This window comes from Saccostrea cucullata, unplaced genomic scaffold (assembly GCF_032062105.1).
Source record: "Saccostrea cucullata isolate Sc308-1 unplaced genomic scaffold, CSIRO_AGI_Scuc_v1 ctg310, whole genome shotgun sequence".
In the NCBI taxonomy this organism is placed as follows: Eukaryota; Metazoa; Mollusca; class Bivalvia; order Ostreida; family Ostreidae; genus Saccostrea; species Saccostrea cuccullata.
This window is the reverse complement of record NW_026928727.1, coordinates 198056-212500: the sequence shown is the minus strand read 5'-3', so window position 1 is coordinate 212500 and position 14445 is coordinate 198056. Positions and strand designations below refer to the sequence as shown.

General features: G+C 35.7%; 1 protein-coding gene across 1 annotated transcript in view; it reads left to right on the top strand.

The window, feature by feature from the left end:
* LOC134278569 (uncharacterized) overlaps positions 1–14445 on the top strand; it is a 71111-nt gene that overhangs the window by 24084 nt on the left and 32582 nt on the right. The window contains exons 20-45 of the mRNA XM_062760879.1: positions 128–236; positions 579–718; positions 929–1034; positions 1343–1567; positions 1843–2079; positions 2259–2516; positions 2654–2908; positions 3393–3793; positions 3892–4000; positions 4321–4569; positions 5678–5950; positions 6071–6346; positions 6546–6937; positions 7286–7384; positions 8181–8289; positions 8517–8789; positions 9036–9314; positions 10266–10520; positions 10755–10966; positions 11144–11461; positions 11732–11823; positions 11970–12237; positions 12539–12626; positions 12957–13175; positions 13303–13445; positions 13699–13813. Coding sequence (XP_062616863.1) covers positions 128–236; positions 579–718; positions 929–1034; positions 1343–1567; positions 1843–2079; positions 2259–2516; positions 2654–2908; positions 3393–3793; positions 3892–4000; positions 4321–4569; positions 5678–5950; positions 6071–6346; positions 6546–6937; positions 7286–7384; positions 8181–8289; positions 8517–8789; positions 9036–9314; positions 10266–10520; positions 10755–10966; positions 11144–11461; positions 11732–11823; positions 11970–12237; positions 12539–12626; positions 12957–13175; positions 13303–13445; positions 13699–13813 — 5500 coding nt within the window. The remainder of the gene's footprint in view (positions 1–127; positions 237–578; positions 719–928; positions 1035–1342; positions 1568–1842; positions 2080–2258; positions 2517–2653; positions 2909–3392; positions 3794–3891; positions 4001–4320; positions 4570–5677; positions 5951–6070; positions 6347–6545; positions 6938–7285; positions 7385–8180; positions 8290–8516; positions 8790–9035; positions 9315–10265; positions 10521–10754; positions 10967–11143; positions 11462–11731; positions 11824–11969; positions 12238–12538; positions 12627–12956; positions 13176–13302; positions 13446–13698; positions 13814–14445) is intronic.

Sequence of the window (14445 nt, the reverse complement as noted above, 5' to 3'; positions counted from 1 at the left end):
GGTATCTCTTTGAGTGAGAGACTCATGTTGGTTATTTCTACTGTTTTATGAAGTGAATGATTCTGAGGAAAAGAATTACTAGTAAGTTATTGAGGCGATATTTCAATTTTAAGTTTGTAAATTTCAGCGGAAATGTGTGACATGAAGAAAGCAAAGATGTGCTTAAGTGGAATGTTTGACAAGGTTGCTATGACAACAGTTTCAACGGAAGAAGTAGACCAAAAGAAACTTTGTGGGTGAGTATTACTTTGAAATATATTGAAAAATTAAAAGTAACATTCTCTGACTTGAGAAATACATGTAACAATGATAATTGATGACAAAGTAAAAATTGATCAGTAAAGTCAAAGAATACTAGTGTAATGGAAATTTACACATTTTAAGCATGGATAAAACTTGCATGTATCTTTGCCTGTAGAGGTTTTATATTCATTGTCTAAAGCATGTTTCATTTTGACCATTGTGTGATGAAAAGTGTGCATAAGATATTTTTATATGGGACATTAGTTGTTTATCTTGGGAAGCTATTTATATTATACATTAGCGTGCTGTGATCATGTCTGTTTTATAACATTCAGTGAACTACATGAGATGGCAGAGTGTGTCCAGAAGAGCAGCATGAACTGTGGTGAGGAGGACAGAATGAAGATGGCTGCCCACGCTCCGCTGGTCATGGGACTTCTCAAGGGAACATGCTCAGAGGAAGAAGAGGAAGAAGGTGAGCATTATACACTTTGTTAATATGTTTACAGACTGTGTGCATTGGAAAGTTGTCATTGTCATTCATCAGACATTATATCTAATGTCATTTTTTTTCAGATGAAAAGGAATCTCATGGTAAGTTGGAATACTTGATAATTATGTTCACATTCAAAGTCAGCTGGAATAAGGAAAAATTAATGGAATCAATGGAAGGAGATTTAGGGAGTTCCATTTTGTGTTGTAGAATCCAACATGTGTAAGATGACAGCAGTGAGATGCCTGAGGGATTATATTCAGATTTCTACAATGGATTCCCTCTCAGACTACTGCAGGTGTGTAGGAATTCTTGTTAACTGCTTGTAAACCACTGAAAAATAAACTAAAATTCTTTAGTTTAAAAAAATGTATCTTTTTATTTTATCATACATAAAAAATTACATTACATGAACTTGGGACTGTTTACTGCCTTTTATAAAAACATGTACTTTGCACTGTTTAATCTGTTTTCCACATACAAAACAATCATTACATATTACCAATAAGGTTTATTTGTGAGCTAGAACTTCAGATGTACAGATTTTATTTCAAAAGTTGGTACTGTATTTTACATGTTATTGAAAAAAAAAATTATCAATTTCAGGCAGGTGCCCCCTACCATGAAATGCCTGTCTAGTGCCATGACTGGCTGTAACAAGAGATTCCAGAGTTTGGTGGGTATGGCTATAGACCAGATTGGGGAGACCTCCGGAATGGTGTGTAAATCTGAGGGCTGTAACATGGAGCTGGCTTCTATGTGTATGATGGAGGCGGGAGCTCTACTGAAGATGCCTCCACAGACATTTACTGACAGTCCTCTGTGGTGTGGGTAGGTGTAAAGATGGACTGATATTATTGTCATTGTCTGTATTAGCTATAGGATGAAAATTAGGCTTTTGTTTTATAAATCTTTACAAACATTTATTTTCTAAGCTTAAAATTCGGAGTGGAGATTTTAAAATAGCATTTCTTATACTACTACAACTTACAACATGTATATAAACATATTCTGAATAATTTGTTTTTGTCTTCATATGGAGGATCATCTAAATACTAAATGTTAATATAAAAATGTGGATACATGTATACAATGTTTTAACACAGATTTGTAAAACATGCCTTGAGCTGTGTTGAGATGCATGGGAAATCTTGTGATATGAGCAGGATGCCTCTGTCAGCCGCCTGGTACAACTCCAGTAAGTGGATGGTTGGGGTACTGTGTCAGGAGAAACCCAAGCCTAACCCAGTCCTGGCTCTAGCTCCTTCCTTCCAGTTGGAGGGGCTCTTCTCCTTGGTTTCTTTGTTGGGTAATAGATACTCTACCAAGGAGACAATTTGTCCGTAAGTAACATCACTCTGTTACTGATTTATGTCAGTGTTGATGTAAAATAACTAGCAATCTAAAAATTTGAATGTTTTTCATTTATTACACTTACTTTGATACATTATTTGATACTTTCTCCTTACAAAATGTATGAAACTTAAAATGGAAATTCATGAATCTTTAAAATTATTTTCAGACAATACAGGAGCATGATGATGTCTGTTTACGAAGCTGCTTTTGTCTTGAGCCCCGAAGTGTATGCTCAGATGGTTCAGGTGTATCGCCTACCCATGAAGATAGTGGGTAACATCTGTTACAGTAGAGAGGAGGGCTGGACTATGTCAGACAAGATAGCCACGTGTGATGTTAAGGCGGCCTACCAGTGTGCACAGGAAGCAGCAATACACTCTAAAATCACCAGCAGTGTATTCTATGGCTGGGAACCAGTCTGCCAGTAAGTGGTTCAAGGAAATTACAAGTTTGACTGAGTGGTGATTTTTTTTCTTTAGCTCCCTTTAGGATGGGTTCATTTAAAAATCCTTAAGAAAATGCTTACTTTTGTTTCATCCCTGAATGTTTAATTTTCTACAGGTCCCTGGAGAAGATGACGTGTTGTGTAGAGACAGCTACCAGTGACTGTATGGACCACCAGTCAGTCCTAGCCGTCAGGTCTCTCTATCGCGAGGTCTATACTGCTGTGGGAGATAAGTGTTCTGCTCGAGATATCTCAGCTCGACTCATGAAGTCCTGTCCAGTACCAGTCCCTAAGAAGTGCGAGATCACTAACGCTATCAATAAATGTCTCCTAAATATTGGGTCAGAATCGGACAAACAGCAGATTTGCAGGTTAGATTCAGTATTTATATCATTGTTTTTAGGTCACCCGAGTCATTGCTTTTTGGTCTCTTGTCCATAGTAAATTTAAAAAAGAGTTAAAGGATCTAAGGTCATTAGAACAGATCAAGGTCAGTGAAAAATTAATACAAATTTTTTCCCAAGGTTACAAGTTAGGAAGAGACATAGAAAGTTTGTGTTGATGAAGGGGAAGTAGGGAAATTTTGATTGGGTCAAAATATTTTATTTGAGCTGAGCATTTTATAAAAAAAAAATGTGAAATACCCTTGATACTGAACCATGAAGGCTAAATTTTTTGTTATAAATAAGCAAGTAAATACTGTAATATGCGGTCAATTCATAGGAGTTGGAGTATTTTGAGATTGTTTTCTTCCTGTTATTCGTGGTGTTACTGGATGCGGAGGTTTCCCAGGTATTTAATTCTTTATAAAGCTGGTCCTTTCTATTCATTGATACAATTATTGTTATTTTGCAGCAAACTGCCAGATGTTGTTAAATGTGTCAAAGAACACACAGAAGGTTGTGCGGCTACCCAGAATGCACCTCTGGAGTTTATCTTGCGTAAATACAAGGAGTGGAGGCAGTCTTCCTGTGACCTCAGCGGGGTCAACCCAGAGGTCATGGTGAAGGATGAAACCTCAGATATGGCCAACTGTACACTGTTGTACCTGGACAGCTATTACAAGGGTTTGATCACCAAATCCAGCTTCATGGATACTTTATGTTCAGCCAAGAAAGAGGAAGAAAAGTGTATCGGACAAGCTAAGTACATTCCGCTACCGATGCAGTTCAATTTTGCCCAGACTATGGATCAGTATCAGCAATTCAGACAGATGTGCAATCAGACAACATTTGAAAACAAGCCAATGCCTAGCGGTAAGATTCTGTCTGAAAAAATAGGAAGGAAATCATTGAGAATGCAGCATTTCTTTAGAGCTTTATGTACAAGAATGTTATAATTTGGTTTTTTTCAGAACCATCAAGTTGTATGATGGATATGGCTGCAATGTGTATAGTAACTTATTCTCAGGCTGTGGTTAGATGGAAACTGACCCCAATGGCAGATAGACTCCCTATGTGTGGGTAAGAAATGTGCTCAGATTTTAGTCTTTGAATATTTTATAGAGTTGAGAAGGGACTGTAGCATTTAAGACTATTGTACATTTACTGGCACTTTTAGGTTAATTTTTTTACTAACACAAAAAAGATACCTCCTAATCATTGTATAAATCATTTTGTATTATTTGATGTAATAAGTGGGGTGGGAAGGGGGTATTTTTTTGTGATAAGAAAAATATACAAATGCCAAGAGCCAGTGGGCTATTCAGGAAAAATTAAAATCTAAAAATCTAAAAGAAAGTCAAATAGCAGATTAACTAAGATGAAATTTCTTATGTGTTTAGAAAGATTCTTGATGTTCAGAGGTGTGTCAATAACAGTATACAGACCTGTTCCAAGCAGCGACAAGACGTACTTAGGGATGGTCTGCTCTCCCTGGTCTATGAACATATGGCAGCCTGCCCATCATCTATTCTGCCTGCTGTCAAGCAAATGGATGATGTGTGTGCCCCTGATATGGCTTCCATGTGCTTCGAGCACTATGGCATGTACATCAGTGAGATCACTCCAGACAAAAAGGGGGAGGCTTGCAGGTATGTACATGTATAAGGCTAGGCAATAATATCATTGTTCCTGTACAGTAAAACTTGGTTATAATGAAGTCACTAGCATCTATGAAATTACCTTGCTGTATCCGTAATTCATTATATCTATATAAGGAATTCATCAAATTATTATTGTTGGGGATCCAAGATAAGTTAGCTGTATCCGTGAATTCGCAATATCCGTGTTAGTACTAAACAAGTTTTACTGTATAATGAAATTTGTTAAAAAGAAATGTCTTATTAATGTTTATCCTGCCTCTGTTAAAAAAATGTATCTTGAAATTCCATTTGCTAAGAGCAATACTTTATAAAACGAATTCCATTAGCTAAGAGCAATACTTTATAAAATGATGTTATGTTTTCTACCCATCTTAAATTGCTAATGTGCCCCCTCCAGGTGACCTACCCACCATATGTTAAAATTTACCAACCACACATAATCAATATACTGTTTTCATGTGACCCCCCATGGAGCTTCATAACTGACGTCAAAATGCGTCTGACAACAACAATGGATGTGGAACGATTTCCTTCCCTCAGTGAAAGCGATATATACAGTGTATCACTGCTATAAATATTTAGTCTTTTAGAGAACCATCGGCAGGATAAAATTACGCCTCGCCCAATATCTATTTTTTCAAGGACCCCAAATTTTCTGTATTACCCCTATAAGTATCCACATAACTAATAATGTATGTATTTTTAGTACTGATATACTGGTAAAATATAAAATTTAAGATGTTGCAAACGTTTTCTAATTGTGCCCAACACTTTAACAGTAAGGTTGCTGTTGTATGGTTGCATTTTATTGCAAAACAAGTGTAATCAACAAGAACATTTTTGCTTCAATGTTCTTTTAATACATACTCTGTAGTTATATAATTATATTACATTCTGGAGGTTTATAAAATAAATATTAACAAATCACAACAGTTGACGTTACCGCAGTATTTCAAATATTTATATTTTGAGAATAAGTGTTTACGATATAATAATTTTTGGAAAAAAATCTTAAAGAAATAGGTTTTAGGTTGAATACACTAATAATTGAAATATATTTTAGAAATAAAAAACCCCTCTTTTTATGATTTTACAGTAAATTCCATGAGACACTTAAATGTGTTCATCAATTCACCAAGAACTGTTCTGACAGTGTCAAAGGTTCTATCGACTTTAACCCCATTATGAACCATATCCGTAATATACTGGGGAATTCCTGTCCCCTGTTGTCTACCATCATATGTAATGTGGATATGTGGGAATCCACACTGCAACACTCAAGATGTGAACTGCCCAAAGCAAATCAGTGTCTGATGAAGCTTGACGAATACGCTAAAGCCAACATGACCAAAATGGACGGAATGTGCATGTAAGAGAGTTTAAATTCACCTCACATTATATAATATGCTAAGTAGATTTACAGATCTTCAATGATTCATGGACTTTTAGAATATTAAAGTGTTGCATAAGAATTCCAAATTTATTACAGGGAATATGCAAAAACCTTAGAGTGTGTTTTACAAAACACCATGACCTGCAAAGCTGAAGATGTCAAGGAAATCAACACCACTGTACATGTCATCATGGCAACACTAGGGTATGAATGCATGAAGATGGCTGCCAAGGATTCTAAGACAGGGAATTCTGGGATGCAGGAAATGTCCTTCCCCCTGCTGGCTGTTGTCGAGACTTGTAAGGCCAGGCCTGTGTGTTCACAAAGATGGCTGGACTGTGCTCCAGACATGAATGTTACTGTTGTCTGCAAGTAAGAAATCAGTTTTACTGTTTATTGAATGTATGGTGTTTTACATTACCTTTATCCTGTGATGCAAAGTAAATTAGTTACTTAGAGCTGATTTACCAGTGGTGACATGGTGCAATATTGTAGATTTAAGAGTTATTTAGAAATACAGATATATCATGATAATGTAGTTTTACTTTAAGACCATAATTTTGATTTACAGCAGTGGAGAAAAAATTGCCAATTGCATGTTGGAAAAAGCTGTTGGCTGCAGCAATGGGGCACAGTTGAGAGTAGCTCAGGATGTTCGATATTTTGCAAAAGAATTACAAAAATACTACACAGGTGGCAAGTGTAATTTCTCTGAAGTAGTGATAGAGAGAACTGAGATATTAGTTCCCAGAATGTTCGACAGTGCATGCTACCTACAGTTTTCTGCCAACATCACCGCCGTCATGAAGAATGCTTCAGCGTCTTTCTGGGATGTTTGCCCCATTCTCAGTCAGACACAGCAGTGTTTAGAGAGGGAGGGCTCAATCCTGGAACCCATGATTGGAGGGATTTGGAAGTTAGCTGCCCACAAGGTTGATCTTAACAAGTGCTTTGATGGATATGGTATGAAGACACATGTGATAGATACTGTATACAGGGAAATTTTAGCCCCTTTCACCCTCATCTGAAGTGGGCAAGTTCAAAGTATAAAAAAAAGCATGATTTTGTAAACAAAAATCTATCTGGGGGAATTGAAAATGTGGCAAACTTGTTTGCAAATGTGAAAGGGCGAAAAGTAATTGGGGAGAAAATAACCCTGTATACAGTACATGTACATATCAAAAATTAATTAATCTATGACAATGATTTTATTGGAAAATTATACTCATTATATAAAGTTGACAGATTGTAGCATTGGTGTAATGATCAGGAAAAGAATTTCTGTGTTAAGTTCAATTAAAATTTTTGCAGCAGAGGCAATGATGAAAATGAATATGAGCAGAGAAGACAGAAAGATGATGGAAATGGAAGACTGGAACATGACAATGCTGTACAATAGGACCATGAAAGGTTGATATTCTTAATGTAGGGATGGCAACTTGTAACCGTTTAACCGATTACTTATTCGGAACGATGGTAATCGGTTAGAAAATCTGTAATCCGTTGGATGGAAAAAATATAATTGAACATAAGTTTCTTTAAATTTGGTTATTAAAAAAAAAATCGCTGCACCTGTATTTAGCATTTTATCAAAATTATAAAAACTGAATAAGAGATAATTAATGTTCTCTGGGCTGAGATCACGGTATTTGGCCATTTTGAGTATGGTTAATTATTGTGCAAACACCATCCCAGTACCAAGACCGTCTAGTTTTTCTTAATGATGTTAACTAATTGACTGAGAGCACTGTGAAATGGTATGTTTGCCAGTAAGATAGTTCTCTATCTTATTAAAATATTAGACAAACATTTTAAATCAAGGGCTACAGTTCAGATTTGAAAAGAAACATTTTATGCAAAACAGGCTTCGTCTGTTATGCAAATTATTCTATGTTTCTTACTATAGTTGATGCCCTGGCATACTTTACTAACTAGACAGTGATTCCTTGAATAAAAGTTTTAGTTTTAGTTTTCCCATGTACTGTATAGGCATGGAGTTTACTTGAGAGAAAAATCATGTAATTTTTTACGATTAACTGGTTAATCGGTCAAAATGCTTTGCAGTTAACCAATAAGCAATTCTGTACTCAATTGCCTTTTTAAGTATATTTTAAAATTTGTAATTCTTTTTAACAGAATCCTATGTTCTTGAAAAGTGTATTACCCTCTGCAGCAATCGATCATGAGATGTTTCTTGTATTTATAGAGTCCTCTGATTGTGATATTGAAATGGCCACTAATTGTATAGACTATATGGGAACTTTATCTGTGTTTGGAGGACCCACTCCCATGGTTGACAGAGCAGCTGCTTGCAGGTTTGAAATTTATTAAAATATTGTAAATTATGATTGGCAGGATTGCGAACACAAGCCTGTATTGAGGCTTGCATTGCCAGAGTTGATTTTTCACAACTTAAGGAAAATTCATCTTAATCATTGGTGCAGAAGTAAATATAATATATCTACAGTGCATATACATGTAGAAAGGAAGTAACTAATTGAAACTTATTTACTAGTTATTGTGTCACTTGATTGTTTTTTAGAGACATTGCCATTGGACAAAAATGCGTTCTTCATTCCACCATGCAGTGTTCAGCAAAACTCCGTATGAAGTTCTTAAATACAGCAAAGACCCTCAACAATATTGTCCAATCACATGGCTTCTGTCTGGATGTTAAGGAGGTTGCTAAGGACTCCTTCAGGGCAGAGGTCATGAAGATGGAGTGTAATGAAGAAGAAGCTATGCAGTGTCTGGGCATGCTCAGTCTGTCTATTCAGCAGCAGCAGTACATGGATACCAGAAGTGCTGTTTGCTCGTAAGATTTCCTTGAACTTTTGTTATTGAACTGAAACTATGCACAGAAATCAAACAGTGAAAAGGGGGAATTTTCATTGGCAGTTAATATGACACCAATTTAAATTTCTTTAAGTTCACTGCATTTTATATAAATAGATGAAAACCTTTTAAGATGCAATTGTCATGTAATTTCATACAAAATTTCTAAATATTTCAACTAAACATTCCATTAATTAAGTCTTTTTTCAATTTCTTAATTTTAAAGACATCTACTCCCTGTTGAGGTCTGCATTGCTAAGAATACCCTGAAATGCATGCCTCCTGTTCGCAAGAGCATTGAAGCAACCTACATGGATCTGAAAACCATTGCTGAAAATCTCTGTAAGTCTCGGCCAAAGACAGAAGAGATGAGCGATGATCACTGCCTGTCAGACATGCCAATGAAACAGAGCACTATGTGCAGTATTCCAGAAGCCATGTATTGTATGAATTCTATACATACTAAGATACTCAGGATGGCTGAGCGCCAAGAGTCTGTCTGCAGGTACAGTATCTAAAAAACTTTCTGAGGTCTCTTGAAAATAGAATGAAAGTGTGTTCTGACATTATAAAAGATATGAAATTTTGTATAAGTGTAAACAATGATTTAAGGTATACGACCCATATTAGGACCAAAATTTCTAACCTTAAATATCAATTGTTTGTAAAATATCCTAATATTATTTTAAAGCATTGTAGAGTAGAAAGGGATTTACCAAGAGAAATTTTCAAAAATTTTATTGCCTAAGCAGAAATTAATTTTTGAAGATTGCATTGAAGTCTATGGAAAGAAGTAAATTTTTTTAAATAAGAAAATAAATACTTCAAATATCAAAAAATGCTGTGGTGAAAAGATGTATTTGATCATTCGGAAAAGAAAAAAAATTAGAAATAATTTTTTTACCAGACAAATTTTGAAAAAAAATTAATTTTATTGAATAAAATCAAAGGGGAATAACTCGTCAAGGGCAGGAAAAGGTCATAAATTAGGACATGTCCCACTCTTACATTCTGATACTAAAAGATGAAAAATAGTTCAAACTGCACTGAGTATTCAGCCCGTACATATCTATTATGCATTCAATTCATTGAATCTGGGGCTAATATGGATCGGATACCTTAAGCAGTCCTATGATTTTAGACAACCATATGAATAAAGTAAACTGTGACATGTATTTGTATTATAATAAGAGTTCATATTAAAAGTAATTATTTAAAATTTAAAGGAAAAAGATTATTTCTGTTTTGAAAGATGGGAAACCTGCTAAATTTTTTCACAAATGGTTATCAACACATAGGAATGCTGAAACATTTTCTAATTTTTAGATATGTCTGAAAAATGTTTTCATTTTAAAATAAAAGATAACTTGTGATTTGAAGAAGGATAATATTGTTTATCTCCAAAACATCTAAAGTTCTTTAAAGAGCTCCGCATTGTTTTTTTGGGTTGTTTTAGTGTGTTGCCTGAGTTGAGGTCATGTGTCTGGAATCATGTAGGAGGCTGTGAGAGATGCCAACAGGACAGCGTCTATAACACCATGCAGGACGTGTTCCGTCGACTCTCCAAGCTTTGTCCCCACGCCATGTGTAATCCTTGCGGAGCTCGCTGGTGTGCGGATCAACTCAACATGACCATGATGAAGGAACACGAGGGAATGGACAATCAGCGAAACATGACCATGATGATGAAAGACAAGCAGATGTCATGTGTGTAAGTAGGAATAACTTGATATATAACATAAATAGAGTATTTAAAACAAATACAAGTACAACAAAAATATCAAAACCATAAACATGTAATGCATGCTCTTGTGTTATATTGCCAATGGGATTTGAATTGAGAGAATGTTACAATGTATGGAAATTGTGATGAAAGTAGATCATGGTTTGAGAAGTCCATTTCATGGGTATGAATTAACATTCATGAAGTAGCAATATTTTACAGTGATGTCTGGAAGATGCGTCAGTGCATGGAGATGAACCTGGGGACCTGTAGTGTAGAGGAGGTCCATCATGTCAGGGAGACTCTGGAGAAGAGATTGGCTCCCATGATCCCTGCCACATGTCAGGCAAAACTCAAGTTCAGCGAATGTGCTCTCCACTTTGCTGTCATGGCTCAAAGGATCATTGGGGTATCGGAGGACATGATGCCAAAAGGTATGGACGCATTGAGAAAAAAATCACACTTTTTATTTGAGTTTAAAGGCTGAAAGATAATGTTGTTTTGAATTATAAAAAAATTTTGCTGTATGTTTTCATGATTGACATATAGAAATGATATATGCTGGATCGTGTGAAGATATTCAGTTCAAACATCAATTTTATTGTTTACAGCTGTGTTGGCAGAGGTGCAGAAAATCATGAATGAGTACATGAAGAACATGCCTAAACCTGCTACATACGAGGAACAACTGAGAGCTGTGCAGAGACTGATCAAGATTGTAGGCAGTATGGAGAAATCCAAGTCCTGTCCCCCCGAGTCCAATGGCTGGCCGTGGGGACTCCCAGAGGACCGCCCCACACAATGTAAGGAGGCCACATCAGCCTGGCATTGTATGGCAACACACATGCAGCAGCTGCCCAAAGACAAAGTTCCTATGGTCAACGCCTCACTGCAGCTTATTGGTCAACTCTTAAAGGATAAATGTGATGGTAGGTAAAATAATGCCTGGGAACTTGACAATGTAAACATTACTTTAAGTTCTTTGTATATCTAAGAAATTTAAGTTTGTAGAAGAGTTGAGGAACTTGATGATGTGGAAAACACTGAATGAAAGATTGTGTACTTGTTTCAAGATTTTCTTTGCCATTCATATTGATAACAAAACTGGTAAATGAGTTGCAGATAAAAGAGCTTTTTAAAAAATGTGTGTAGATTTTGTAGATTTTCTTCCGATTTTGTTATTGTGTTTTACTTCACAGAAAAGCCTTTGAGATGCTTCAGTTGTAAAAATGCTAAATCAAATGAGGAATGTAATGCACAGCCCATGGAAATGTGCAAGGGACATTATCAGGTAAATTTATAAAGAAAGAACATTATAAAATTACATGTAATACACAGTTCTACTCAATACATACGAAGCATGGCAAAAATATTCTTCTAAAATGTTACATGTATCCATTTATTATATTTACCTTGAAATTTTGGTTTCCTCTGCAGATGTGCTACACAGTAACAACACTTCCTAAAACAATGAATGATTCAGAAACAGATGGTAAGACGCAAGACGATGACACTAAAGACAGCAGAACCAAAAGGGATGCTCATGATAAGGAGGATATGAAGGAAATGAAGGGGTGGATCAGTAAAGGGTGTACAAGAAGATATCCACTTCTCCAACATGACACACAATGTATGGGTGAAGGGAAATGTGAATATGCCTGTTATAAATCGGACTGTAACTACATGTCTCACTCTGCCATCAGAGGTAAGCTCGATCATACCCCCAGAAAATGCTAAAATGAAAGCATAATTGTTGATGACGTATATGTGCAAAGTAAAATACATGTAACATGATTATTCTTGATAATTCTCATTTATTGGAGGGGAGGGAAAGGGGGCTTTTAACATATATTTGGCCATTTTCTTCATCAAGTTAAATAATGCTGGTTTAAAACAAAAATCCATTGTGTCTGTTTTTGTATGATGGATTTCACATTGTCCATCTATTAAAGATAAATAAATTTGAAATAGAGAATTCAGTTACTGAATTCTTTAAATCTGTACAGATGATATGTCTTGTGACCCTAAGATGGCAGCCATTTGTGGAATGCATCTAGTGAGTGATCTATTGTCACAGGAGGAAACAGATTGTGGGTGAGTCTATCTTAACTTTGTTAATCCAGATGCTCAGTTCTTCCACATAAAAATAATTTAATTATCTTGAATTTTTATGTTAGAGTATATACAATATATATACTTGTGTATGATTGCATCATTTCTTGTGTTCCAAAGTCAGATTAAGAGTCCAGTTTACTGAATTCAACATTTTATAAATAATTTTGTGATTTAATTGTTACAAGTAATTCTGCTCCCCACTAATTTTACTCACAGGATGACACATACAGGTTACTGATGCTTCACTAGTGTGAACTTGTGTGGGGGTATCTTCACAATCGAATTTAAATCAACATTTCTGTGTTACAGGAAGGTACAGGAGTACCTGAGGTGTATGTACCATCACACAGAGAAGTGTATGTCCAGCAGTGACCAGCACATGCACAAGCTGGCCGTACAGCTGGCCTCCACTGCGGGGCTGGTCCGGTGCTACGCTGAACCAGAGGCGTGTCGTTGTGGGCGTTGTACCGCACTGATATTCACCAATCTGGCTCAGAATCCTCTACTGTCCAGAGAACAAGTCTGCATGTAAGTCAATATTTCTTCATATTGCTCAGTATTTTATAACCTGTTCACATTAATGTGATTATTAAATTTTTCCTATGTAGTAAAAATTAAATAGCATTCAGTTTTACACTCACTTTCTTGGTGTCAGGGCTGCTGCTGAGGTTCAGTCTACCATCCTGAAAACTGTAATGACCCAAGAGTGTAAAATGGAGGACATGAAGAATTTATATGAAGCCACAGAAGTCGGCATGTCCATGCTGGGAGATATGTGTAATCCACCATTTATTGGAGGTAAAGGCAGTGTTTTAATTTTATTTTAGAAAAAAAGAATTTTGTATTTGAATTTTAAATAGTCTACACCATGCTATTCACACTAAAATTAGGTTTGGCATAATATTCGACTAGTTCTTGTTCAAAGATGAACTTAAAGCTGCAATATGATGTTTATAAAACCTCAAAATATCATTTTGATGCCAACTGAGTGAACTGTAAAAAGTGAGTGGAAATCAATGAGAAGTGAGTTTTGTTTTGTAATTCTCTACAGAGATGCTGGGTAAGCCTAAGTACAACATGACGTGTAGTAGAGAGGCTGCCGCTATGTGTCAGGAGGCTACGCCGTGGGAAGAATATGCCAAGAAAAATGACACCAGAGTCTGTGGGTAAGTTAAAAAACGAAGTTCATGAACATTTCTTAATACAGTAAAACTTCTTTAGTACGAACACAGATATTGTGAATTCACTGATACAGAAAAACTCGTTTAGTACGAACACAGATATAGCGAATTTACGGATATAGCGAAGTTTTTCTGGGTCCCCGGCAGAATTCTTATCAAATCTTTGTAAAATTTTACGGCGATAACGAACTCTGATATAACAAATTTACGGATATAGCGAACTGATTTTGAGTCCCGTTGAGGCTAAATTTAATGAAATTTACATCTTTTATAGCGAACTTTCAAAGATCTCAAAATTTGTTAAATTGAACAAACTTAATTTTTTCTAGTAGCATTTGTACATGTATATAAAATTTGATTCATAATAAAACCTTAGTTATCGAACATTTGATTTGTCATTTCCTTCACTTACATATTTGGTAGTAATACTTGAGAGAAAACATTCAATGACATATTGCGAATTCGCTATACATGTATATGGTTATACGAATTCATTATACGGATATAACAAATTACGGATATAGCGAAGTAAATTTTCAGGTCCCCTGGACTTCGCTATAACCGAGTTTTACTGTATAGTGAAGTGATCATGGATCCTCAGCTATGATTGTAAATTT